The sequence below is a fragment of the Myotis myotis genome, unplaced genomic scaffold (assembly GCF_014108235.1).
Source record: "Myotis myotis isolate mMyoMyo1 unplaced genomic scaffold, mMyoMyo1.p scaffold_m19_p_8, whole genome shotgun sequence".
Classification (NCBI taxonomy): Eukaryota; Metazoa; Chordata; class Mammalia; order Chiroptera; family Vespertilionidae; genus Myotis; species Myotis myotis.
Genome location: NW_023416390.1, coordinates 46,681,702 through 46,709,493, shown reverse-complemented (window position 1 = coordinate 46,709,493; position 27,792 = coordinate 46,681,702). Strand labels below are relative to the sequence as shown.

The 27,792-nt window shown below is 38.0% G+C and overlaps 1 protein-coding gene and 1 non-coding gene across 2 annotated transcripts in view; one reads left to right on the top strand and one right to left on the bottom strand.

Moving 5' to 3' along the window:
- TLK1 (tousled like kinase 1) overlaps window positions 1-27,792 on the bottom strand; it is a 160,271-nt gene that overhangs the window by 51,880 nt on the left and 80,599 nt on the right. The window contains exons 4-10 of the mRNA XM_036318543.1: window positions 16,463-16,538; window positions 13,253-13,299; window positions 10,981-11,076; window positions 8,898-8,987; window positions 7,804-7,896; window positions 3,568-3,678; window positions 3,317-3,453 (exon numbers count right to left, since the gene is read on the bottom strand). Coding sequence (XP_036174436.1) covers window positions 3,317-3,453; window positions 3,568-3,678; window positions 7,804-7,896; window positions 8,898-8,987; window positions 10,981-11,076; window positions 13,253-13,299; window positions 16,463-16,538 — 650 coding nt within the window. The remainder of the gene's footprint in view (window positions 1-3,316; window positions 3,454-3,567; window positions 3,679-7,803; window positions 7,897-8,897; window positions 8,988-10,980; window positions 11,077-13,252; window positions 13,300-16,462; window positions 16,539-27,792) is intronic.
- LOC118662291 lies at window positions 22,308-22,416 on the top strand. Its single transcript, XR_004969682.1, has one exon. It is a non-coding gene; the product is annotated as a U6 spliceosomal RNA (small nuclear RNA).

Here is a 27,792-nt window from a genome sequence, read left to right as displayed (position 1 = left end):
AAATGAAAATATATTAATAAACATAAAAGGTCTTAACACAGATTTGTACCTTTTTGGTTCCTCCCTTGTGAACCAACTGGTACTTACCGCTCATCTGAAACACCCATTTCTAAATGGGGTATCCATCTGTTAAGCCCCTTAGACTAGGGAAAGATGTGTTGCTATATATATTCTCATGGTATCTACCTACTCCTTTCTAGCAAATATCATTTCTGTAGATACTTGATCAGAATGGTCTGGTTGGACTACATCACTCCATGAGAAGACACTACATCTATTTTATACCCTACTAGAGGCCTGCTGCATGAATTCGTGCACGGGTGGGGTTCCCTCGGCCTGGCTGGCAACTAGGGCCGATTGGGACCGGAGGAAGTTGGCCGGCCTGGGAGAGGGGCTGCAGGAGGTTGGCCAGCCTCGGGAGGTTGGCTGTGGGAGCACACTGACCACTAGGGGGCAGCTCCTGCGTTGAGCGTCTGCCACCTGGTGGTCAGTGCACGTCATAGCAATTGGTTGTTCGGTTGCTTAGGCTTTTTTTATATATACTAGAGGCCCAGTGCACGAGGCGGAGGGTCCCTCAGCCTGGCCTGCACCCTCTTGCAATATGGGACCCCTTAGGGGATGTCCAACTACCGGTTTAGGCCCGAAAGCAGCAGTCAAACATCCCTCTCACAATCCGGGACTGATGGCTCCTAACCACTGTCCTGCCTGCCTGCCTGATCACCCCTAACCGCCTTGCCTGCCTGACCACCCCTAACCACCCGCCTCTGCCTGCCTGTCTGATCTCCCCTAACCGCTTGTCTGCCTGCCTGATGGCCCCTAGCCGCTCGACTGCCTGCCTGATTGCCCCTAACCACTTGCCTACCTGCCTGATAGCCCCTAACTGCTTGCCTGCCTGCCTGATCGCCCCAAATTGCCTCTGCCCCCGCTGTGGTGGCTTTGTCAGGAAGGACGTCCAGAATGACATCCAGAAGGTCGTTCAGCTGTCCGGTCTAATTAGCATATTATGCTTTTATTATTATAGATAGATTGTATTCCTAGTGTCCAACATAGGGATTGGTACATACTGGGTATTCAAAAAATACAGAAATTAGCAAAATTAGGTTTTCAGAAGACAAATATAAACTTAAAAATATTATTTTCTAAATTTATCTCTTAAAAAACTCTGGGAATGGGCAAGTCATATTTTGAAAGAAAACACAAACTGACCTCAATTATAAGAAATTTAGAAAGAAGAAATTTTGATAATTTAAAGAAAGGAAACAGAAAAAAATTAGCATGGCTTTGAAAAAATGGGCAATTAATAAAACTACAAATTATTACTGCTATCCATTCAAGAATCTAAAGCATACTAATTCTAGAAACTAGTAGATATAATAAGATCTATGAAAATATAGGTTGGAGATTTTAACAATTTGACCAGAGCTTTTTAAAACTATCCCATCATATAATACCTTAAGCTTATTCCAATAGTAACCTTGTTCCCTTTGGGGGTCACCTCCCCATGCTAACAAAAAACTTTAAAACTATACATAGTAATGATACTTAGTTTTAGAACAAGTCAAATGTTTCAATTCCTTGTTCCCTCACCCACATCAAGCCAGAACTACCGAAGTTCTACTCTGCTGATGAAGAATTGGCTTTACAAGCATTTCCTTTTCCAGTGGTCCTAGCCAGATAGCAATAAAATATAGTAGGAATAAAAGAATCAAGAATCACCTAGGTCAAGCATGTCAAACTCACGGCCCATGGGCAGCATGTGGACCACAACGAATATTTTTGCGGCCCAGCCAACATAATGAACGGTATGTAAGAAATGTTTTAATAGAAATTTCGTAACTTAATTTTTACAATATCCTGTTATACATAATTATTAATAACAAATTACAACGTTCACTAATGACTGATTACTATAATCGTGTTGCATTCATTTCCCTTATGCGTAGGTGCACCATTTCTCTCCACTAATACCAGCAGGGAATATTTTAGCAGCCAATTGCCACATCATTAGTCTTGGACTAACTTGTTTGGCGTATGCAACAGGAAATATTTCGCTTTCGGAAAACAAGAAAAATAGGTTTATTTGTGTTACGCTTATTAATTTGTGCAGTTATTCAGTGTCTGCCAAGTTAATGTTCAAGAAAAAATACTAATTTTTATTAAAATATTCTATTATTTTATGTTAACGATTATGCATTTATTTCAGCCCTTTGTATTCAGCATGTCTCTATCGAAATAGACGTACATTTCTATGAAAATTGAAGGGTTTTTTTTTTTGTGTGGCTCACATTCACTTAACCCTTGTTTATTTGGCCTGTGTTAGCCTTTGAGTTTGACATGCTTGACCTAGGTAGAAGAGCTGAGAAAACCTCAAGAGTAGCAAAGCCAGGCTTTAATCCAGTTTTCAACTGAAAGCGGAATGAAATCATTTAAACTTATGGAAAGTCAAAAATTACTGGAATGAATAGATAGCTAATACCTGATTATTTAGGAATGACCATACAATGTAGAGCCTATTAATTTAATATTACTAATTTTTATTTCTCTTCTCATTTTCCAAATACTTTGGGTTATATATCACTGATACACACTAATAAACAGATTGACATAAAGTATGTATATGTGCCCTGGCCGGTAGCTCAGTTGATTACAATGTCATCCCCAATATGCCAAGGTTGCAGGCTCAAACCCTAGCCAGGGCACATACAAGAATCAACCAATTGCCCGGCTGGTGTGGCTCAGTAGTTGAGCATTAACCTATGAACCAGGAGATCACAGGTGATTCCACGTGAGGGCATATGCCCAGGTTGTGGGCTCCATCCTCTGGAGGCAGATCAAAGATTCTCTCTGATCACTGATGTTTCTCTCTCTCTCTCTCTCTCTCCCTCTCCTTTCTTCTCTGAAATTAATAAAAACATATTTAAAAGAGAAAAAAAACTAAGCAGAACAATCCCATATATAGATATAAATCTTCCAATAAAAATTAAATTTTCAACAATTTTACTTCTAAATCATCAATAAAGATAGGTCAGTTTGTATTTCGAAAAGTCATATTTAGAATAATACACCATATTAGATGAATTATATATAGATGAGTGCTACATACATCATAATACATCATATATAGATGAATGCTAACTAGTCAAGAAGTCTGCTAAGCTAAATTTATCTTTGTTTCATGTTCCTTTCAAATATACTAAATTTATGATCTCAAAGAGTAGTAAGAATAGATGTAGAACAAAATTCCAAATCTATAATTGTTGACAGTGCTGAAAACCCAAAGAAATACTAAATTTTTTAAAAGGTAAGAATGACTAACTTCACAAGATTCTGAAATGCAAAACCATCTGTCCATTGTTCAGTAAATGAAGCACCATGTCTAACTGTTGTGAAGTGTCCAAGGCGTAATCTGTCTTGCATACTCTTCTCCCGGCTTGACAGTTTTTCTTGGTTACTCTGAAAAAAGGAGGAAAAATCATTGCTCAATGATACTCGTTTAAATTTTAAAAGCATACAAGACAAAGGAGGCTAGTTAAAGGGAAGGGAAATTTTATCAAACTTTTAACTTACCTTTTCAATAAGCAATTTCTTGCTCATTGATATGCACTTATTTAATCGTTCTTTGTATTTTTCAAGTAATTTTTGTTGTTCATCTATTTGCCGTCTGAGATCACAGTTAGCCTATAAGAATAAGTAAAAAAATGGAAAAGATCTGTAATTTGTATTTACGAGATACTTTGGAGTATTTTTAACGTTTTGAATAAATTACAGAAAGAAAAAGGATTAGTAATATTAAGTATTTGAATATGATAATAAAAAATTTTTGAAAAACACCTGCTTACCATGGGGTAGTACTATTAAATGCTGCTTGGCTGTGTAGTGGAAAGTAAATGGAATTTGTATCCACACTCCATGGGTTCAAATACACTCTTAAGTTATCTGGATCTTAGTTCAGTTGTCTTATTTTTAAAATAGGGGCAATGCCATCTACATAACTTAGTTAAAAATAATTAAAATATAGTATATAAAGTATCTAACACTTAAAAATGAATGATTCTTTTCCATCTTATGTAAATAATAAACAATTTTCTCCATTCAATTTGTGAATGATACTGTAGATGCCTATCCAATAGCTAAACATTCCCACCACCTTTATTGACAACAATTATACCAATTTTGTTGACTTTGTAGGTAGCCACATGTTCAGGGAAGGGGCCTCTCTCTAAACTCTGGAGATGAGTCTGGTTAGTCTAGTCTAGTGACCAGAAAATAACCTGGAGGGCTTGTTAGAACACAGATTATTGGGGCCCATCCCCAGAGTTTCTGAATCAGTAGACCTGAGGTAGGATCTGAAAATTTATTTCTAATTAAGTTCCTCAGTAATGCTGATATTTCTGATCTGGGGATATACTTTGAGAATCATAGGTGTAGGCTAATCACGGTGAAAGGCAAAAGAAATGCCATATTAAATAAAAAATGCCGGCAGATAATAGCTACCATCCTAAAATTATATACCTAAAAAATGTTTTGTTTTGTTTTTTAAGAAAAAGGGTAAAATAAAGATACTTTCTGAGGAACATAAATGGAATTTGGCACCAACAACTCCTCATCATTGCATAAGGAGCAACTCAAACAAAACCGCAACAAATTGTGTATGTAACTTGAAAAACTGATTTTATATTTCTCTGACTGCAAAGGGCCAAATATAGCCAAAAAGAAGAGGATATTTGTTCAACCACATATCAAAAAAACTATGGTAATTATGATAGCCAAAATGTATTTTCTCCGTCCTAAATAATGACAAGTCAATATTTTATTCTGGATTGGTATGTGCCTAGCTAAAAGATACATTTCCCAGTTTCCCTTATAGCTAAGGAATGGAATATCAAAGAAGGCTGTACACAGAATTGTTGCTTCTTTCCCCCCCTGTTATTCCCTTTCTCTTCCTGTTTTCTGCTCAGGAACACAGATATCATAACTGTGACTCTGAATAAATATTTTGTACCTCCATATGACCCTCAAGATAGAAAGCATACAGTAAGGATGAAAGGGCAGAAAAACTGAAGGAGTCAAAATCCCCTATGTCACTGTGGAGCCATCACAACCAGGCTGCCCACTTCTGTTCTTCTCTCAAAAAAGTGACACTGTATCTCATTTAATGTATTGTTTATGTTCTCTGTCACTAAGAGCCAAACACAACAAAAAAGATGTGAAACCAGCATTGGAACACACAAATAGAACACAGAACATAGCAGAGAACACAGAAACAGATCCACCTATATATGGAAACTGGATTATATAATGGAGCTGATGGTAAAGAGTGGACTTTTAATTAAATGGGCTGGACAACTGGTTATCTATATAGAAATACATGAAAATGAAACCTTACTTCTTCACACCATACCCAAAAATGAATTCCAGTGATATTAACAACTTATATTAAAAAACCAAACTATAAAACGTTTAAAATAAAATATAGGACATCTTTATAATCTTAAGGAAAAGAATCTTTTGGTATACCTTTTCTAATAATTTAGAACAAATAAAACATAATTTCTTAAAAATATACACTTAATCACACAAATGCATCTAATCATCAGAAGATAGCATGAAGAAATGAACAGACAACTCACACATTTGGAGAAAAATCAATATATGGGGTGGGCAAAGTAGGTTTACAGTTGTTCTATGAAAATAATTAATAAATAATACAATTACAAACCTTTTTTGTCCCATCTGTATATTGAGTGTCAGAACAAAAAACTGACATCCATTAAAAACAAAAACAAAAGACAACCTAATAAGATAATGAGCCAAACCATGATCAGTTATTTCCCAGAAGAAATACAAATAGTTAATAAATATTTTTAAAGATGCTCAAAAAATAGATAGGGAATACATATAATTAAAGATGCCTTATTACATTCATCAGATTGGTCAACAATTTAAAAATATTAAATCTGATTATAACAAGATTTGGCAAGGATAATGAGCAATGAGATTATTTCTTGCCCAGTACTAGTGGGATCCAACCACTTAAGAAAAACTTGACATTATAAAGCAAAGTTGAAGATGTGCATGCCCAGTACTTCTTAACATATACCATAGAGAAATCCTCCTATATTTGCCCTAGAAGACATGTACAAGAATGCTCTGAGTAGTTCATATTAGCAAAAAGTAGAAACTAAAATGTCCACCGAGAGCAGAAAAAATAAATTATGGTATCCTATATAATAAAAGCTGAATATACAAATCGACCAAATGGCAGGACGACCAGTCACTATGATGCGCACCGACCACCAGGGGGCAGATGCTTAACGCAGGAGCTGCCCCCAGCCCGCAGGCCCTAGGCCAGCCAAGGCGGGTGCCAGCGGGGCGCCTCTGATTGCCCTGCTGGTCGCCCCACAGATGGGCACTGATCGCTGGCCAGGCCTAGGAACCCTACCCGTGCATGATTTTCATGCACCGGGCCTTTAGTATTAATATAATGCCTCACTATATAGTAGTAAAATGAATAAACTATATGACAATCACACATATACTGTTTAGTGAAAACAAGCAGGGTAAAAGGGTACATATACTGCAATTTTGCTTATATAAAGTTCAAAAACAAACTGAAATAATGTTAAGAATGTCTAGACATCTATAATAATAAAAGCATAATATGCAACTAGACCAAATGGCCAAACAGTGGAATGACCAGCTGGATGACCACACTATGATACCCACTGGTGCCAGGCCAGCCAAAGCAGGTGCGATGCGATTGGTCAGGGCCCCCGCCACTGCCCCGCAGAAGGAGGCTCAGGCCACTGGCCAGTGGGGCAATCAATCAGGGGAGACTCCATGATCGCCCCAGGCCACCTACCCGCAGGCTGCAGCGGGTGGGCAGGGCCTGCCTCTGCGGGGCGATCAATTGCAAGGCTCCCAGAGTGTGAGAGGGTGCAGGCTGGGCTGAGAGACACCCCCAACATCCCTGATTGCACGAATGTCGTGCACCGGGCCTCTAGTATGAAATAAAACCACAAAGAAATGCAAAGGCATAATAAATACAAAACTCAGAAGAGTGGTTGATGGTAAAGGGATGTGACAGGATCAGGAAAGGCACATGATCATTCAAAGGTATTGATCACTATGGTAGAATCATGGATATTGATTTTATTGAGTTTCTACACCAGTGGTTCTCAAAGCTTGCTTAAATTAGACTCATCCGGAGGAGCTTTTAATAAAACTACCAATAAAACTACCTACATCACATCAATTTAATCAGAACCCCTCATGGTAGAGTTCTGGCATTAGTACTTTTATAAAGTACCTAGGCACCTTACTTTTCTTCATCCAGTGATTTTACTGAGCAGCAAATAGGCAAGACCACTGCTTTATACTTCACTCACATTATAAGTACACTTTTTGATGTGTCTTTCTATAAAGTTTCCATTAAAAATCTTGCAGGATGGTAGCAATTACTTCATCATGTATAATAGCAAATGTCAGATTTGTAACAAAATCAATTAACTTTAAAACTAACATGAAATGGATATCTCTGTCTTATGGTAGTTGATTAAATTTTATTAACTTCCTTCTATTTCTTCAACTGTTTCTCAATTCACATTTGAAAGAACGAATAAAATAATTTTCACTTTAAAGTTGACATTTTCAATGAAGTACTTATACAACCAGAAAAGGCTTCTCCCTTACCCCCAGCTATAAATTTTTTTTTATAATATCAAGTATTTTCTCAACAGCTTTACTACTGCCAAACAATCAGACCCCTAGCTCCCTTCCCCCCATCCATAACTTACTACTTACCCTGAGCAAGTCATCTATACGACCTTCCTTCTTTTCCAGGTCCTGGTTTTTATTACTTTCTAATGCTGCTAATTTCAGCATTGTGAGATCAGTCTAAATGAAAGAAAGCTATTTTATTATCTCCATTATATATATCACTGCATGTAAACATTAGATTTTATTGATTCTAAAAAGCAAAGAAAATATTTGATTTTATGTGTGTATGTAAAGGGTATCCCAAAAAGTCTGAGTGCAGTTTTAAGTTTTAGTCAGAAGTACAAGTGCTACAAACTTACAAAGAAACATCTAAAGATTAATTATTTAAAAGTTTAGAATATTGATATATTCATCATTAAAATTCAATATAACCACTGCTTTATGCTATCAATTCTGAATTTTGAACATGGCAAAAACTTTCATGAGCTGTTCACTGACTAAAAGCAATGTACTTACCATCCTAGCATAGAGAGAATCCCAAAAGAAGCTTTGATGCAGTTTAGACATCACCTAACAGAAAAAGTCTCATGGCAATAAATCGGGCCGCTGGGGAGGTCAAGCTCAACTCTCCCAACCCTTGGTCTGAGACAGTGTCATACAGAAACTGCCATATGTAAAAAGTTGAAATGAAAAACTTAGTACCCAAAATTAATAAAACTAAATAAGTGTAAAAGATATCCAATTAATTCAATTTTCAAATGATTTTTCTAAGTGTGCAGCATACATGAATATATATAAATATAGACACCCAAAATGAATGGCTTAGAAGTCCATTCATAATAAACATAACAGCTTCATGAAGACACTGATAACTTGTATGTTAAGTTAAAAAAAATCAATAAACAGAACTGACATATCATGATGGTTCTGTTTATTTAATTTGTTTAAAACATCCATATATTTAACCAGTATGTAATAAAGGACAAAATGACAGTAAATTGGTTATTTCAATTTCTTATCCCTTATAAATTGTCTTTTTGTTTAGTAATAAGCTTTCTTGATGTATAATTTTACTTTATGACTATGTCCAAAACAAAGAGAAGACATATGAGTTGTTTGTACAAAATTGGTCACTTGTTTCTTAGAAATCATACCAATAAATTTCAGTAACTATTTACCTGAGTAATTTTAAAGGATAACTGCTTTGGTTGTACAATAGAGTGGTCCCCAAAAGCTACTGCAATAGGAGAAGGGCTATTCGGTCGAACCTTAAAAAAAAAAATTAAAATTTTACATTAGCAAGAAAAAAAAATAGGCTTCTGTTTAGCAACAACTACTTAACACCGTCCCGCCCCCCCCTTTTAAATCCTCACCTGAGATATGTTTATTGATTTTAGAGAGAGAGAGAGTGAGGAAAGAAGAGAGAGAAACATCAATCAGTTGACTGACTGGGGATGGAATCCACTACTTAGGTATGTGCCCTGACCAGGAATCGAACCCGCAACCTTTTGATGTATGGGACGATGCTCCAACCAACTGAGCCATACAGTACAGGGCAACATTTCTTAAGTTTTTGTTAGGATAATAAATTTAATTAAAAAATTAAATTTAAAACTTTTAATCACCCTTTAGTCAATAAGCATTTATTGAGTACCTCCCTCACATAAGGCCCAGCGAAAGATAACTATATATTCCCTGCCCTCAAGTTTACATTCTTGTGGCATAAAGGACACTGTAATGCTTTTAATCAGTTAAATAAAACAAGGCTAATACATCATGTTAAAACAGAAATGTTAAAAACATTATTATGTTTTAAAAGTAAAACTGAAAAAAGATCTTAATACAGAACTCTTAGTATTAGGGACAATAATGCACGCTAAAATATAGTATAAGATCAATTTACTGATGAGTTTTGTGGCTTATCTAGTCAATAGTTTTAAAACACATTCATTGGAAGATTATATCACTGTATCAATACTAACAACGCAACTCTTAGTTATTATTGAGTATTATGCTTTACTTTGTATATGGCAATATGATGTGCCCCAAGGTACAAAATGATTAAGGAACAACTCAGTATATGTCTACAGACAAGGACCAGTAAGGCACACTGGAAGTACAATCAAGGTACTTAAATAAATAAGAGATACTCTGATTTTCAAAAATCTTTAATTCATTTTTAAATTACTGAAAGCCAATATAGTTTTTCTGGTTAGCCACTGAATTTTCACATACTGAAAGTAAAGAAAAAATGAAATCTGATGTATAAAACAATGTAGATAGAAGAACTAGGTCTTAAAATATTAGGAAAAAAACAAAGTGATTCAATTTCAGGTCCAATACTGAACTCAGGTCCTATACTGAATTAAATAATCCAAGGCTGATGGCTACCTATCTTTTTCTTAAAGATACCCACAAAGGAATTATGCAATCATTTCAGTGGCTGAGAAATTTAATTCATAAGTAAGTTAAAAGTTAGAAATGAGTTACTTGATATGGACTGATTTTATAAGAGTATTCACAGACTCAACAGCCTTCTTTTATTGAAACATTACTTTTGGGATATATTTAGTTCAGAAAAACTTGAACTTATAAGAATCTCACTTTCAGAAGTAAAGTTCTAATAACATCAGATCACTAAAAAGGACTCAATTCACCTCACAGAATGATTTTTAAAAAGATAAACAATATATAGAGAAATTCTCAATAAAGACATCGATATATATGAAAGGCTAAGTGCCCGTCTGACCATCCAGGACATATGGCGTGCACTGACCACGAGGGGGCAGACGTTCAACACAGGAGCTGCCGAGCTGCTGTGAGTTGGCAGTGGCGGTTCTTGGGTGGTGCACCCTAGAACCAGAGAGAAGGGATCCCAATTCCTCACGGGGCCATGTGATTCCACCTTTGGCCGTGGGTTACTGGGGCACTGTTGGCCATAAATCTGGTTTACTGCTGAGCTGCAGTGACTTGGCACCATTGGTTCTCAGATGACGCACTCCGGAACCAAAGAGGAAGGAGCCCAATTCCTCGCGGGGCCACGTGATTCCACCTTCAGCCGTGGGTTATGTTGTTGCTCGGGCACTGTTGGCCCCAAATATAGTTTACTGCCAAGCTGCAGTGACTTGGCAGCAGTGGTTCTTGGGTTAATTAATTTCCTTTCAATGTGCAAGAATCCGTGCACCAAGCCACTAGTAAATTATAAAAGTTACTCAGTATACATAACTTCCCAGACATAAGACTATGCATGTAAACACTTACAGATGAGGAAGGAGTGGAATGTGAATGTGAATTCTGAGGAGAACGGATTGCAGGAGGTATGCCTCTTACTGGACTTGAGCCATTCCCACCTTGGTACTGAGCAAAAAAGGAAACATCACTATTAAAACAGGTTTAGATAAATGTTATTTTGGACATAGCGTTAAGAATTTAAATATATTTTATTTACATCAAACAGTCATTTAAATAGGTCAAGAAAAAGCAAAACTAATATTCACAGCTAAGTCCTAAAAGACTAAAGAGAGAATAATGATCATAAGAATATCACAAGACTATGTCTTGTACAGACCCTTATTTTTTGAACATTCTGACTATATATAACTTGTTGTTGTGGCAGACTCAAAGACAAATTCCTCCAAAATAATAAACATATCTTATTTTCCTTCAAATTTTAGCACAAAACTGGTCTAAGACTCAACCATGACTTTAGAGTTGTAGTGATACCACTGACACAATGATGTTATAACATTGTAAATGTTTGTTGAACCAGTATAATCCCTAATCCCCAAAAATGTTAACATGTTTACATGTAGATGTTAGTGAACATAACCATCTTAAAACAGAATCATCATGCTCACGATCTGTTAAATATCTGAATGTGCGTAGCACTATAAAAAAGAATTCTACAGACCAAGTCCCTTCCTTTTAACAGTACAAAATCTAACAAAAATAGATCCTTTCTTACACTCTTGACATGTATTACAGTGCATGACTTAGCTACACAGGAAGGGAAGCTGCCTTTCTCATTTCTCATATTTCTGTATCAAGAATGGGAGGAGAAAATTTGTTGTTACTGGCTTCCTCTCAGGGTATTCAGCATGAGCAGGAGAGATGGGGACTTCGTAGTGTGTTCATTAAACAACTTCCTGCAACCTAGGGACTTTGTGTATTCTATTTCAATCTATAATACCCAGCACATAGTAGGCGTTCAAGAGACTTGAAATTTTATTTGAATTGATCCCACCTTTGGCAAAGATTCTTAATGATATTAACAGCGAGGGACTGAAGAGCACTAGGTATCTTGTGATCAACTACAGTTTTACCTTAGATTCTGTAAACCAAAAAAAACAGTGGAAGGTAGAAAAAAAAATGTTTTTAATGCTACACTTTCCCTAACTAGCAAATTCTGTTCTCATTCTCAAGTAAATATATTTTTCAGCTGAATAGATAATGTTTCTTGTTTTAATAATCATTGTTTTATAATGTGCAACTGGTAGCCAAAGGTGTTTCTGTGTAGAAGCAAGGAAACATTGCAGGATTGAGTAAGAATCTAAATCTACCACTGCTTATTATTTTCAGGGACTCTTAGACTGACATTATTTAATCTCCATCCACAGGGCTCAAATGGAGCTGTGGTGTAGTAAATCCTGTATTGACAACAGAAAGAATTCTGAACTGGAGGACGTTAGATGTTAAGTTCTAAACGCTCTTCCCTTTAGAATTTGTCATTAGGTAGGCTACTTTACATTTCTGGTCCTCAGTTTCCTCATTTGTAAATACCTACCTTCACAGATTTCTCAAGTTGTTATAAGCAAACATGTGAGAAAATACTTTGAAAATTATGATGTGCCATCCCAATATAGAAGTAAATTTTAATGTTCCTAGAAAGACAGGACATCACATAGACCAGTGGTTCTCAACCTTGCTAATGCCACGACCCTTTAATACAGTTCCTCATGTTGTGGTGACCCCCAACCATAAAATTATTTTCGTTGCTACTTCATAACTGTAATTTTGCTACTGTTATGAATCGTAATGTAAATATCTGATATGCAGGATGTATTTTCATTGTTACAAATTGAACATAATTAAAGCATAGTAATTAATCACAAAAACAATATGTAATTATATATGTGTTTTCCGATGGTCTTAGGCAACCCCAGTGAAAGGGTCGTTCGACCCCCAAAGGGGTCGCGACCCACAGGTTGAGAACCGCTGACATAGACTGAAGCTTTGCTCTAATCAAACAGATAATCAAAAGTTGGCCTTGTGCTTCAAAGAAATTATCTTAGCCCATACCAGACTTATATGAAGAACTAGAAGAGATGAACCAAAGAATTTATATACTTATACAGGCACAGGTGATAGGGGGATGAAGACATTGAGGGGGGGTGGTGGGGAGGAGTAGGGGCTGGAAGGAGGAGAGTGAAGGGGGAGAAAATGGGAGACATCTGTAATTCTATCAACAATAAAAAAGTATATATTTAAAAAACAAACAAAAAAACCCACTAGAGATGTTCCTCAATGAACTTACTTCAAAATAGTCGCTAATTTTGTGGCCACGTCCCCCAATACTTTTTCCTAAAATATAAAAGTAAAAAATTTTGTAGATTTAATTAAGTCATTAATATTACTTAATGTCTCCTAATTTCATTAAAGCAAATCGATGATTTTTTTTTTTAAAGCTAAAAGGCAGCTGTATAATGGAAAAACCTATAAATAAAAAATAAAAAAATTTTGGTTAACACAAACCACAACAAACTGGCAATAACATGCTTTAATATGAATGCTATTTCTAAAAATGTTTTCATTCTCTAAAAACTATTTCCAAATTTATAGGCTGTTTTTAATAAACTAGATTTTAAATATTGTACCTTATATGACCACATTATCGATACAGTGATCCAAATAATTATAGATCACAATTCTTTAATTAAAAGTTTTGCTCTAAAATGAACTCAGTTTTATAAAAACTGAATTTGGAAGTTCTTAAGAAATATGGTGTATAGAGACTTTTTTTGGATGGGAGTCAACCACCCTTCATTAGAACTATACAGAATACATGATTTCTTCAAGTTACAAACGAAAAAATAATGATACCACAGAGTCAAAAGTTTTAAATAACAAAAACATATAGATTTATCAATTCAATAGTAACTTGAATTTATTTTATTCAACAAATATTTCTTGAGTGGTTATTATGTGCCAGGCATTACTGAGGTGAATAAATGATACATTTAAAGTTCAACAACCTTAAATTCATTCTTGGAAAAAGGTAGGGCAATATTTTTTTAAACTAAGTAACAACTCAGAACTACAAATGTTACCTAGAAATTGTGAACAAAATTTTTGTACAGGTTTATTTAGAGGTCAGAGAAGACTACCAAAGGAATGTCCCTCCTGCCTGCAACAGCTTTCCTGGATTCTGAAGAAGTCTGTTTAAATGAACACTCAGACATTTTGGGTTACCTACCCACAAGCTATTTGCCCACTGAACCCAAATTTTGTTCTGTTAACATTCCTTCTCCTACATAGCACATGTAACTAAATCCTGCCTCAATTCCTAGTTCTCCTACTGGTAAGAAATCCAATTTTATTCAGCTATCATCCCTTTTCCATAAAGCCTGTATTTCTGAGAGGAACTTTAACTCATTTTCCATTTTAGAGATGGGTCTGATTTTTTTTTTTTCAGGGCAGTAATACCTTTGCAGGACATAAGTGGTTTTGGAATGGACACATGTCCCAATTCTTATCTACAGAAACACAGGAGAGGTTTGCTTTAGAATTGAAGAAGTCACTTTAAAGAAAGAGAACAAACCCCACAGTAAGCCAGCCCTTTTCTTTCTTTTTGTTTTAGTATTAGCCTCTTTGGGTTCATTTTGTTTGGGGAGTCTGCGTTTCCTGGACTTGTGTGTCTATTTCCTTCACCAGGTTAGGAAAGTTTTCTGTCATTATTTCCTCAAATAAGTTTCAATTCCTTGTTCTAATTGTCTCTTCTGGTACCCCTCTAATGCAAATGTTCGTACAGAGGCCCCTTAATCCAGCCCCTTTCTTAAAGCAAATACGAGTGGGGAAACTGACATGAGCAAATCCAATTAAAACTGGCAACCAGCCTAAAACCAAAAGAAAATCAGACAATTCTGCATATGGCAGAACACACACACAAAAAAACTGGGTTCTTAAAGACATATGTTGAATCAACCAACCCAGAAGTCCTTCCCTATTTTGAGATCTGCTTTTTAACTGAGTTTTTAAATCTGAAGTTGAAACTATCATAATTAATTTATCCTTACACTATATATAAAGCTCCAAGCACATTAACCAAAACTTGGGGAACTACATTAAGACCAAAAAGGAGCTCAGGACAGATTGACATACAAAATACCACACACCTAGAGAAAGGTGCTGCAATGACTTAACTCCTTCCTTCTGGAAAGACGACTGCTACAAACACATACCTTGGTGCCAGTGCCATTTATAAGTCACAAAATATTATGATTATGTAATATAATAATATATGTATAAAATCGCTATTATATAGATTTTAAGAGACCACTTTATTACATTTAATATAGAGGGCCACATTAAATAATACTATTTTGTTATCCATTGTAAGAAATTTTGAAGTCTAACAAAAACAATTTTTCTTAGCTCATATCATAAAAGGTAGGTATGCAAAAAAGGAGAAAGAACAGATTTGAAAAGAAAAAGATGATGCTTTAATAAAAGTGTCTCAATTATTTTTATACTAGAGGCCCAGTGCACAAAAATTTGTGCACTGGGGCGGGGGGGGGGGGGGGGTGTCCTTCAGCCCAGCCTGCGCCCATTTGCAGTCCAGGACCCCTTGGGGGATGTCCACCTGTCGACTTAGGCCCACTTCCCAGGGGATCAGGCCTAAGCTTGCAGTCAGACATCCTTCTGGCAGCCAGGGAGCCCTCGGGGGATGTCCAACTAAAGGCTTAGGCCCCAAGGGAGCTGTGATGAGGAAGCTGGGGTGACAAAAGAGCCACGCTGTCCCGCCCAGCTGCCCCGGGTCGGGTTGCACACAGGACGCCCGTCACCCCGGTTCACAGATAGCAGGCCCGGATGGTGGCAGGGCAGGCGGGATGGCGCTGTCCCGCCCTGCCTGCAGTATGCAAATTAGTCGCCATCTTTGTTAGCAGTTAATTTGCATACCACACTGATTAGCCAATGGGAGGCGTAGTGAAGGTACGGTAAATTACCATGTTTGTCTATTATTAGATAGGACAATCTCTTTAAAAAAATAAAAGGAATGAGTAAATTTGGGCACTTGTTTTAAAGTGATACCTCAAGTTCTTATTCAATACCATAAACCATATAAAAAGAGAAACATGAAAGGTGCTACGGTAGTGCTTGCCAGGTGCTTAACACTTAGTATTAGCAGATCTTCTTTGGCCCAAGGCCATTTAGGTTTCCAGAGCAAAAGGTGTCAACTGAATTAGATAAGTGAGCCAAAGAAAGGGAAAAATGTTAAAAAAGTCTAAACAGTAACCACACATTATTCATGGTACAAAAAGATTACAATTTCATATTATTATTTCTTATGCAAAGTACATAAAATACATTCCTAAACTATTATTAAATGCAGAAATTACCTAACAGTCATAAAAAAAATCACAAAAACATGAAATTACTTATTTCACAATTACATTATTAACTGATTAAAAATCAGAATAACTGTAAATGCCTACTTGGCTCTGAAGGAAGATTTTACTTCACTTACCCTGACTACTTTCATTCTGATTTTCTGCTTTTCTCTTTCTTCCTCTGGATGATTCAGATTGTTTCTTCTCTGGTGTCTACAGAAAGCAAAGTTTATAGAGTTTTAAGTCACAGTTTTAACATACAAAATTATTATAGTCAGTATAAAAGTTGTTTTTGTTTTTAAAGTAAAATACTGGATGGGGCAAAAGTAGGTTTACAGTGTTCATATGGAAAATACAATAATTAATAAATAATAATACAATAATATATTCTTGAATACTCACAACTGTAAACCTATTTGCCTAGGCTTATTTTTTGTTTTGCTCAACAGTGCTCACACAATGTAAATGTGTACGTATATACAATTTAAAAAAAAAAAAATCACAAAATTTCCTATTTTGTACATTTTTAAAATTCGAAGTATATAGAACACCTTGTAGACATTACTTGAAATTCACTTTTACAGAATTTGACTTGAGGTAAATGAAAAATCTAAGCGTAATTAACCTTTAAAAGATCCCCTTTAAATCCTTAACTGGATAGGGCAAAAAAACAACAACAAAACCTATGTTTTTTCTATTCATTCATAGTTTGTACATAAAAGTAAGCTTGAATAAGAAAAAAAAAATGCGGAACCCAAACTTTGATATTAACAATCCTACTAAAAGAACCATTCACCTAAGTGCCTCACAATTATTACCCAATTAACAATTATAGTAAATTCGCACATTATGGTTGGCCGGTAATGGATCAGTGTTGAGCGTCAACCTATGAACCAAGAAGTCACAGTTCCATTCCCAGCCAGGGCACATTCCAGGTTGTGGTCTCAATCCCCAGTGTGAGGTATATGGGAGGCAGCCGATCAATGATTCTCTCTCATTATTGATGTTTCTATCTCTATCTCTCCCTCTCTCCCTTTCCCTTCCTCTCTGAAATGTGTGTGTGTGTGTGTGTGTGTGTGTGTGTATATATATATATATATATATATATATAAAATCATACATTATGCATGTATATGCTAATCATACATGTGCTATAGGGTCAGCAAACTATAGCACACTGGCCAAATCTGGCTGGATAGCTGTTTTTTTTCTTATAGAGTCCCTAATTTAAGCATAGCTTTCACATTCTTATATGACAGAAAATTTTAAAATAAAAACAAGAATATTTTGATATGAAAATTACAAAAAATTTAAATTTCAGTGCCCATAAATAAAATTTTATTGGAACACAGCCACACTCATTCATTTATATATTTTCTATGATTGATTTTATATTACAATATCAGAGTTGAGCAGTTCCAACCTAGACCTATGGCCCACAAAGCCTAAAATAGCTGGCCCTTTACAGAAAAAGTAGGCAGACCCCTGCCCTACATGATGGCTTGTTTTCAAATTACAGATTTGTTCTTTTAACTGATAGCAAGTATTTTCATCAGGCTAAAAAAACAAGTAATTTCTGTGGAGTCCAGCAGACTGTTGTGCTTAGATAAGATGAAAACCAAGAGCAAAGGCACAAGGCAATGGCATGGGGCCCTCAAATTCTAGAAGCTTGGCAAATATGTCTAGTGCCAGAACAAAGAATATTTGAATGAATGACAAATAAATCAAGACAAATAAATCTCTCAAGGCAATGCAGTTCCCAAACAAGAAAGGGGCTTAATCTTTATCTGATGTTTCTGAGTAGTTCTATGATTAAATAGTATGAATGACAATACATAACCTAGCTCATATTGAGCATCTATGGTTCCTCTAAGTATTATTTTGGGAATTTTAAGTTCTCTCACCTCCATTTTGTCAACAAGACAACAGATTCACAGGCTGAAGTCAATGGTACAAGTCTTTGAATTCTTTAAAGACAGGAGTCATACCCTCTTCCCATGTCACTACTCCCACCCATATGCCTGGCACATAATTATTTCTTGACAAGTGCATGAATATTAAATAACTTACTCAAGGTAACCAGGATTTAAATTCAATTCTGTATATTTCCAAGGTCTAAATGCATTATTTTTTCTATGTGACATGCTATATGCCTACATCAAGAACTGAATGAATCAACTATGCAAAAATATTTCAAAATCTTATTAAGTTCATAAGTAAAATTAATTATGTCAGTAATCTGCATATATGTTTTAACATCACAAATGAGAGAACTTAAAAGAAATCCATCGTTAACTGGCAATCTACTTAGGAGGTAGACTGATGTACCAGCAATTTAGGGTAAATAGTTCTTAGTTTAGTTTCACTGTCAAAATTTAAAAAACTCAAACTTGCCCTGGCTGGTGTGGTTCAGGGGTTGGAATGTTGGCCCATGAACTGAAGGGTTGCGGATTCGATTCCCAGTCAAGGGCACATACCTCGGATACAGGTTTCCCAGCCCTGGAAGGGGCACGTGCAGGAGGCAACCAATCAATGTGTCTCACTCACATCAATGTTTCTCTCTTTCTATTCCCTCCCTTCTCCTCTCTCTCTAGAAATCGATGGGAAAAACATTCTTGGATGAGGATTTAAAAACAAAAAAAAGGAAAAAAGAGTGAAAAATAAGGAGATTCCAAAATGACAGCAGAGTAAGAGGATGCTACACTGACATGCTCCCAGGACCAAACTAGAGTTACAACTAAAATACAGAAAAATCATCCTATCTAATAAAGAGGGAATATGCTAATTGACCCTCATGCCATTGCAAAGATGGTGGCGCCCACAGCCAATAAGGAGGGAATATGCTAATTGACTGCCACACCCTCAAATATGGTGACACCCACAGCCACAAGATGGCGGCATCGAGTCCCCTCAGCCCTGCAGGAGGGGTTAGTGAGGATGACCAAATGACTGAACAGCAGACTGTGTGGGGCAACCAGACTGGCGGCACGGGGGGGGGGGGGAGGAGTAGGGGAGGGGTGGGGGGGATATGAGGGGCAACCAGGCCGGCAGGGGCGGCAGTAAGAGGCGAACAGGATGGTGGTGGTGGGGGGCAGTTAGGAGTGACCAGGCCAGCAGTGGGGGGGCAGGCGGGGGCAGTTGGGGGCAATCAGGCCGGCAGGCAGGTGAGCGATTAGAAGCCAGCAGTCAAGGACTGTGAGAGGGATGTCCAACTGCTGGTTTAGGCCCAATCCTCTGAGGGGTCCTGGATTGGAGAGGGTGCAGGCTGGGCTGACGGGGACCCCCCCCCCCCCCCCGCACGAATTTCGTGCATCAGGCTTCTAGTCCTTAAAGACTAGCTGGAGAGAACCCAGATAAAGAAGGGCAGAATGTGGAGACCGCATAGAGACTGGTAGGAAGTGCGAAGGCGGGAAAGGGCTGGCAGGACTCCCGCAGACAGCAGCTGAGGTTCTGGAGGGATATCTCAGCTGTGGTGGTTCCCAATGTGAACTCTGGGGTCTAAACCCCAAGCTGGGCTCCCGAGCCGAGAGTGCCAATACTAAGAAAGGTGTCCATATAACATCTGGTTGTGAAAAGCAACGGGGTTGCTGTCTGCCAGGGAGAGACAGCTGGATATACAGGCACCCTCTTAGAGGGTGAATGTATAAAATCTATCGATTCAATGCAACCCCAATTAAAATACCAATGGCATATGTCACAGATCCAGAACAAATACTCCAAAAATGTATATGGAACAAAAAAAGACATCGAATAGCCGCAGGCAGCAATCTTGAGAAAGAACAACAAAGTTGGAAGGATCACAGTACCAGGTATCAAGTTATACTACAAAGCCACTATAATCAAAACAGCCTGGTACTGGCACAAGAACAGACATATAGATCAATGGAACAGAACAAATACCCCAGAAATCAACCCAAGCCATTATGCTCAATTAATATTTATCAAAGGAGGCAAGAGCATACCATGGAGTAAAGATAGTCTCTACCATAAATGGTATTGGGAAAATTTGACACATGCAAAAAAGTGAAACTAAGACCACTAACTTATACCATACACAAGAATAAACTCAAAATGGATAAAAAAGACTTAAATGTAAGTCATGAAACCATAAAAATCCTGTAAGAAACCACAGGCAGCAAAATCTCAGACATCTCTCATAGAAATATATTTACAGATACATCTCCTAGGGCAGTGGTCGGCAAACTGCGGCTCGCGAGCCACATGCGGCTCTTTGGCCCCTTGAGTGTGGCTCTTCCACAAAATACCACGGGCGGGCACGCATGTACATTGTGATTGAAACTTCATGGCCCATGTGCAGAAGTCAGTGTTTGGCCTAGGCGAGTCTATTTTGAAGAAGTGGCGTTAGAAGAAGTGGGGGTACGTTCGCTGAGGTCGACCCCAGGTTGAGGACATTTTTAGCAAAGGCCAGCTTAGGAGTACCCTAATTAAATTAATAACAATGTACCTACCTATATAGTTTAAGTTTAAAAAATTTGGCTCTCAAAAGAAATTTCAATCATTGTACTGTTGATATTTGGCTCTGTTGACTAATGAGTTTGCCGACCACTGTCCTAGGGCAAGGGAAACTAAGGAGAAAATAAACAAATGGGACTATATAAAAATAAAAAGTTTCTGAATAGCAAAAGAAACCATCAACAAAATGAAATGGGAGCCCACTGTATGGAAGAACATACTTGCCAATGATACATCTGGTAAAGGGTTTATATCCAAAATATATAAGGAACTCCTACAACTTAACAAAAGGAAGATAACCCAATTAAAAAAAAATAAGCAAAGAACCTTAATAGATACTTCTCCAAAATGGACACACTGATGGCCAAGAGACATGAAAAAATGCTCAAAGTCACTGATCATCAGAGAGATACAAATTACAACGACAATGAGGTATCACCTCACACCTGTCAGAATAGCTATCATCAACAAATCAACAAATGACAAGTGCTGGCAAGGATGTAGAGAAAAGGGAACCCTAGTACCCCGCTGGTGGGAATGCAAACTGGCACAATCATTATGGAAACCAGTATGGAGTTTCCTCAAAAAATTAAATATGGAACTGCCATTTGACCCAGTGATCCCACTTCTAAGAAAGCAGAAACACCAATCAGAAAGAATATATGCACCCCTATGTTTATAGCAGCACCATTTACAATAGCTAAGATTTGGAAACAGCCCAAGTGCTCATCAATATATGAGTGGATAAAAAAGCTGGAGTACATTTATACCATAAAATGCTATGCAGCAGCAAAGAAGGATTTCTTACCCTTTGAGATAGTAGGGAGGGACCTGGAGAGTATTATGCTAAACAAAATAAGCCAATCAGAGAAAGAAAAGTATCTCATGATATCATTCATATAGGTAACCTAATGAAAAAATAAACTGTTGAACAAAATAATCCTGAGATTGTCAAATATCAGAGGGAAGGTGGGGGTGGAGTGGGAAGATATCAACCAAAGAACCTGTATGCATATATGTGTAGCCCATGGAAACAGACAATAGGGTGGTGGAGGCCTGGGGAGGGTGCCGACTGTAAGGGATCAATAGGAGAAAAAAGGGAATATATGTAATACTTTCAATAATAAGGATTTATAAAGTAAAGTAAAGTAAAGTAAAGTAAAAGGCTCAAATTTAAACAATAACCAATGTTCTACTTTCCTCAGAATAAAAATATCACTAGCCTTAACTGGTTTGGCTCAGTGGATAGAGCGTTGGCCTGCGGACTGAAAGGTCCCAGGTTCGATTCCGGTCAAGGGCATGTACCTTGGTTGCGGGCACATCCCCAGTGGGAGTTGTGCAGGAGGCAGCTGATCGATGTTTCTAACTCTCTATCTCTCTCCCTTCCTCTCTGTAAAAAAATCAGTAAAATAAATTTTAAAAAAATCACCAAATTTTTAATTAAATACTTCACTGAATATATGCTTCAAGATATTTAAAGTATTTTTTTTTTAAAAAAAGACATATAGAGTGCTCACTTCGACAGCACACATACTAAAATTGGAATGATACAGAGATTAGCATGACATGGCCTCTGTACAAGGATGACATGCAAATTTGTGAAGTATTCCATATATTTTAAATCATGGGAATGCAATGTACAGCACAGGGAATATAGTCCATAGTATCTTAGTAATTAAGTATAGTGACAGATTGTTATTAAACTTGTAGAGATCACTTTGTAAGTTATACAAATGTCTGATTACTATGTTGCACACCTGAAACTAATATAATATTGTATATTAATTTAAAAATAAATAATAAAGACAGATTTATTGGTAAAAACTTTTTCCCCCAAGGCTAAGTTTCCCCTAAATTTAAAATTTTCGGGAATAGAGAAGTAGGACAGTCCTTTGGGGGGAAATGTCGTTTTGATTAAAAATAAAAATGAAAACATAAAAATACTCAAATGCATAATGAGTAAGGGCAACAGAGAAAATTTTGAGAAAGAAGGGGAAGAAAATTAATTTTAAGACTAATGTGGGTTAAGAAGCTGGAAATAGGTAATAAAAAACTGAAAAGTTGAACAAAGTAAAAGATGAGAAAGGGAAACCTAGATATACCTAAGTTAGCTTATAAAGTAAATGTTTCCTTTACAAAGACAGCATTTTGTCTCTTCCCATGAACCTTAATCTTTTCACCCATGTCTTGTATGACTACCTGATATTGACCTTTAACCTCACTCTCACCTCATAGAGTATTTTAGGATTGTTCTGTCAGCTCATATGGACCATAACTTCCTAACTACCATGGGCCTTTAAAGAAACATAGACTAAAAAATCAAACTCTGGAACAATCCATAACTGTCAGCATGTCATTTAACTCTAGACTTGATTTTCTCATCAATTTTAAATGTCGATAATACAGGCCATAAGAGGACTGTGAGTACAAAAGAGAAACATACCACAAACATACCTAGTACAGCATCTGGAACAGAGTGTGTAGTCTATAAATGTCAGTGATCACTTAAATTCTCTTATCTGAATGGCTATCCCTTCTGTTACTATAAATATCTGTGTGCTTTTATGTTTTTCAAAACTTTAATCATGTGTCACCTGTTAAATGATCAGAAGCTACTACACCCTAATAACTTACAAATAACTTGTAGGGTTTGCAAAATAAGTACATTTCCTCTTTAAGGTCTCATTCAACTCTCTTCTTGACTGCAAGCCACACAATCTGTGATCTGAGGCCCTAAGTATTACCTGACTAACCCTCAGGCAAATGTGTATTAGACAGTTTTTTGGTTCTTTGTTTTTAACTTAAATAATCTGGACAATACCTATATTAAACAAAACAAAAAACTCTCAATGAAGCCTACTACTTCAAATTCTCCTCAGTCACTCATCTGAATATGAACTTATTTGGGGGATTGAGAACCTTGGGGATTTAGGATATGCAGAATCTTACCAAATATTTAATCTGTAAAAAGGATCATCACTGAGGAAAAGTTCAGATACCTGGGATTTTCAAACTATACTCTCCAGAGATACCTTGGGGGAGAGCAGGTTGAACCTCAAAAGTTGTTAAAGAGGAAGGAGAAGAAAAGGAAGGAGCAGGTGACTGAGCTAAGGCTCTATCTAGTCTTCCACATACCCTATCCTACACTACACCTCCACCCCTGTCTTGCAAATACAGGATGTCTTATTTATTTATTTTTTAAAATATATTTTATTGTTTTTGTTTTTTTTACAGAGAGGAAGGGAGAGGGATAGAGAGTTAGAAACATCAATGAGAGAGAAACATCTATCAGCTGCCTCCTGCACACTGCCTACTGGGGATGTGTCCACAACCAAGATACACGCCCTTGACCGGAATTGAACCTGGGACCCTTCAGTCTGCAGGCCAACGCTCTGTCCACTGAGCCAAACCAGTTAGGGCCAAGATGTCTTATTTTAATACAAAGAATCTATATTAGACTTACTTGAAGAAAGAGTTCAATGGTTTTAAAAAGTCTGAAAAACCCCTGATCTTGACCAATGATTTTCTACAAAATCCACATAACACCAATCAGGTCACCTTTATTTGCATAAAGTGTAAAATTTGCACATATTTAGCATTTTATATAGAATGCTTTCAAGCTTATTATTGCTGTCATCAATACTGTCATTTCTCTCTTTCCTTCTATATTTTTTCCCTCAACTATTGCACTATAATTGACCAAAATAAGAAGGATTAATATGGAAGGCAAAATAATATGATCTGGCTTTAAAGTAAAGATAGAAAGACTATAATAATTATAAAGTCAAAGAATTCCTACATATAAATAGAACTGTGTCAGAAAAATGATGAGACTGAGACTCTTTAAGTCGATTTAGCTCTGTAAATACTAATTCGTAATCATACCAAAATCTGAATGATTACTCTGGCATTTAAATGTTCCAAGATATTAGAGTATGAATTTACACAGTATTTTTTTAGCAATTGAAATATGTGAAGAAAAAAAAAAAAGACAAGGCTAAAGGACTCCAGAGTAAACAGTAATACAATTAAATGTTCCAATTTCATTTGGAATTTAAGTCAGTAAATCACTAATCATATGGTTTTTTGGTTTATCTTAAAAATATATGTGTCTCTTCAGTGCAAGTAAGACCAAATGTAAGAAAACAAAACAAAAACCTTAGCACTGTTACAGAATGAGGGAGATAGATCAATATGGATTGTTCCATGAAAACAGATAAATACGTATAGAGGCCTCCAACTAGAGATATATTTAAAATTATCGGCATAAATGCATTATAGAAAATTATAACAGTATGAGAAAAGATATTATAAAATCAAGAAAAGAGAATGGAGTGGATATTAAAATTTATTCTTCACCTCCACCTTAGAGTTTGATAGCACTGACTGAGCAGACAACAAAAAGAAAAGTCAGATATCATCATCTCTAATAAAATTATTATAGTTAATAGACATAGATTTAGTTAATTTCTTTGTTAAGTGAGAAAATTCTTTAAAGTGAAAAAGTTAATTTAATATTAAAAACATTTTTAACAAAATATTCAATCCTCAAACTTGTCAGAATGCATTTTTCCTGATCAATTCACTTAGCTCAAGATAAATACCTCTCACTGGCTATTCCAATAATTCAGTTTGCTCAGGTATCAAATTCAAGGTCACTATATTTGGAACAAATGTCATGACGAATCTTTTGCCTGCAGTTGGTATTAACAATATTCAATTTTTATCTACATTCCTAGGCAAAACTTATTAAACTAGATGTGAGACGGGAAAATGCTGGAGAAATCTTTGTTACTTTAATGGCACATATCAAAACAGCACTGAATGAGAGAGGAAAATCTGGAGCTTTATAAAAATAGTCCGTGTAAAATAGATGTTCTACTCAAGAATATCAAATGTGCAAGATACTGTTTCTTCCAACCTTTCACTATAAATACTAGGTGAGGAAAATGCATCATAAGACATTGAAATTCTGTTGTAAAAATTTCCTTGCTTTCTATCCAATTTAAATTTAGATAAAAACTATCATGAAATATGTACATCCTAAATCAAGCATGATTTTGAGCTGGCATGACCTGATATTCATAAAGCCTACCTCTGCCTACAAGTCAAAACTTGGTTATTGAGAACTATTACCTGGAAATGTTTGCTTGAATCTTTTAACACCTAAAAGAAGACCACTACTATATTGATTTCAATATCCTATCTAATAAAAGAGAAACATGGTAATTAGCGTACAACCGCTACACTTCCCATTGGCTAATCAGGGCGATATGCAAATTAACTGCCAGCCAAGATGGCGGCCGGCAGCCAGGCAGCTGACGTGAACAGGGAGGCTTGCTTGCTTCAGTGACGGAGGACTCCAACATTACCCGCCTGCCTTGCCGGCCTCTCAGCTGCACTCTAAGCAACAATGTAACAAATATAGAAGCTAAACAAAACCCCGGGCTTCAGCCAGCAGGACCGCAACATTGTTTCAAATACAGAAGGTAAACAAAGGCCAGAAACCTGCTTTCAGCAGCGGAGGCCGAAGAGCTGGAGCCGAGCCTCAGAGCTAATGCTGGCCCAAAATAAAAAAAAAAGGAAAAAAGGACAGGTTGGGAGCTTCAGTCACCTGCCAGCCTGAAAACGGCCCTCAGCCCCTCACCCAGGCTGTCCAAGCACCCCAGTGGGGACCCCCACCCTAAAGGGTGTGTGACCAGATGCAAACAGCCATCATCCCCTCACCCAGGCTGGCGAGGCACCCAAGCGGGAACCCCACCCTGATCCAGTACACCCTTCAGGGCAAACCAGCCGGCCCCCATCTGTGCACCAGGCTTCTATCCTATATAGTAAAAGGGTAATATGCCTCCCGGGACCGGGATCAGCGTGACAGGGGGCAGCGACCAAACCCCCTGATCACCCTGCGGCTCTGTGTGTGACAGGGGGCGGGGCCACAACCTCCCTATCCGCCCTGCTCTGTTTGTGACGGGGGAGTTCCTCAACCCCCTGATCAGCCCTGCTCTGTGCGTGACAGGGGCGAGCTCCCCAACCCTCGACCGCCCTGCGGCTCTGTGTGTGACAGGGGGCGGCGCCCCCCCCATTGGCCCTGCCCTGAGTGTGACAGTGGCGGCGCCCCAACCCCTTGATCCGCCCTGCTCTGTGTGTGACAGTATGCGGTGCCCCAACTCCCCTATTGGCCCTGCTCTGTGAGTGACAGGGGGGAGCTCCTCAACCCCCTGATCGGCCCTGCTCTGTGCGTGACAGGGGGGAGCTCCCCAACCCCCTGATGGGCCCTGCTCTGTGCATGACAGGGGGGAGCTCCTCAACCCCCTGATCGGCCCTGCTCTGTGTGTGACAGGGTACGGAGCCCCAACCCCCCTGATGGGCCCTGCTCTATGCGTGATAGGGGGCAGCGCCCCAACCCCCTGATCGGCCCTGCTCTGTGCGTGACAGGGGGTGGCGCCGCAATCTCCCCATCGACCCTGCCTTGAGTGTGAGAGGGGGCGGTGCCCCAACCCCCCAATCGGCCCTGCCCTGAGCATGAATAGGGGTGGCATCGCAACCTCCCGATCCGCCCTGCTCTGTGCATGACAGGGGTGGCGCCACAACTCCCCAATCGGCCCTGCTCTGAGCCCGACCAGGGGCTGCACCCAGGGATTGGGCCTGCCCTCTGCCACCCGGGAGCAGGCCTAAGCCAGCAGGTTGTTATCTCCCGAGGGGTCCCAGACTGCGAGAGGGCACAGGCCGGGCTGAGAGACCCTCTCTCCCCCCCGAGTGCACAAATTTTTGTGCACTGGGCCTCTAGTCTATATAATAAAAGCCTAAATGACCGTTACAGCAGAACGAACAGAAAGACTGGTCACTGTGATGTGCATTGACCTCCAGGGAGCAGACACTCAATGCAGGAGCTGACCCCTTTTGGTCAGTGCATTCCCACAGCACCACTCATGAAGCCAGACTCATGGTTGGTGAGCGCAGCGGTGGTGGTGGGCAGTGGGACTAAGACATCAGT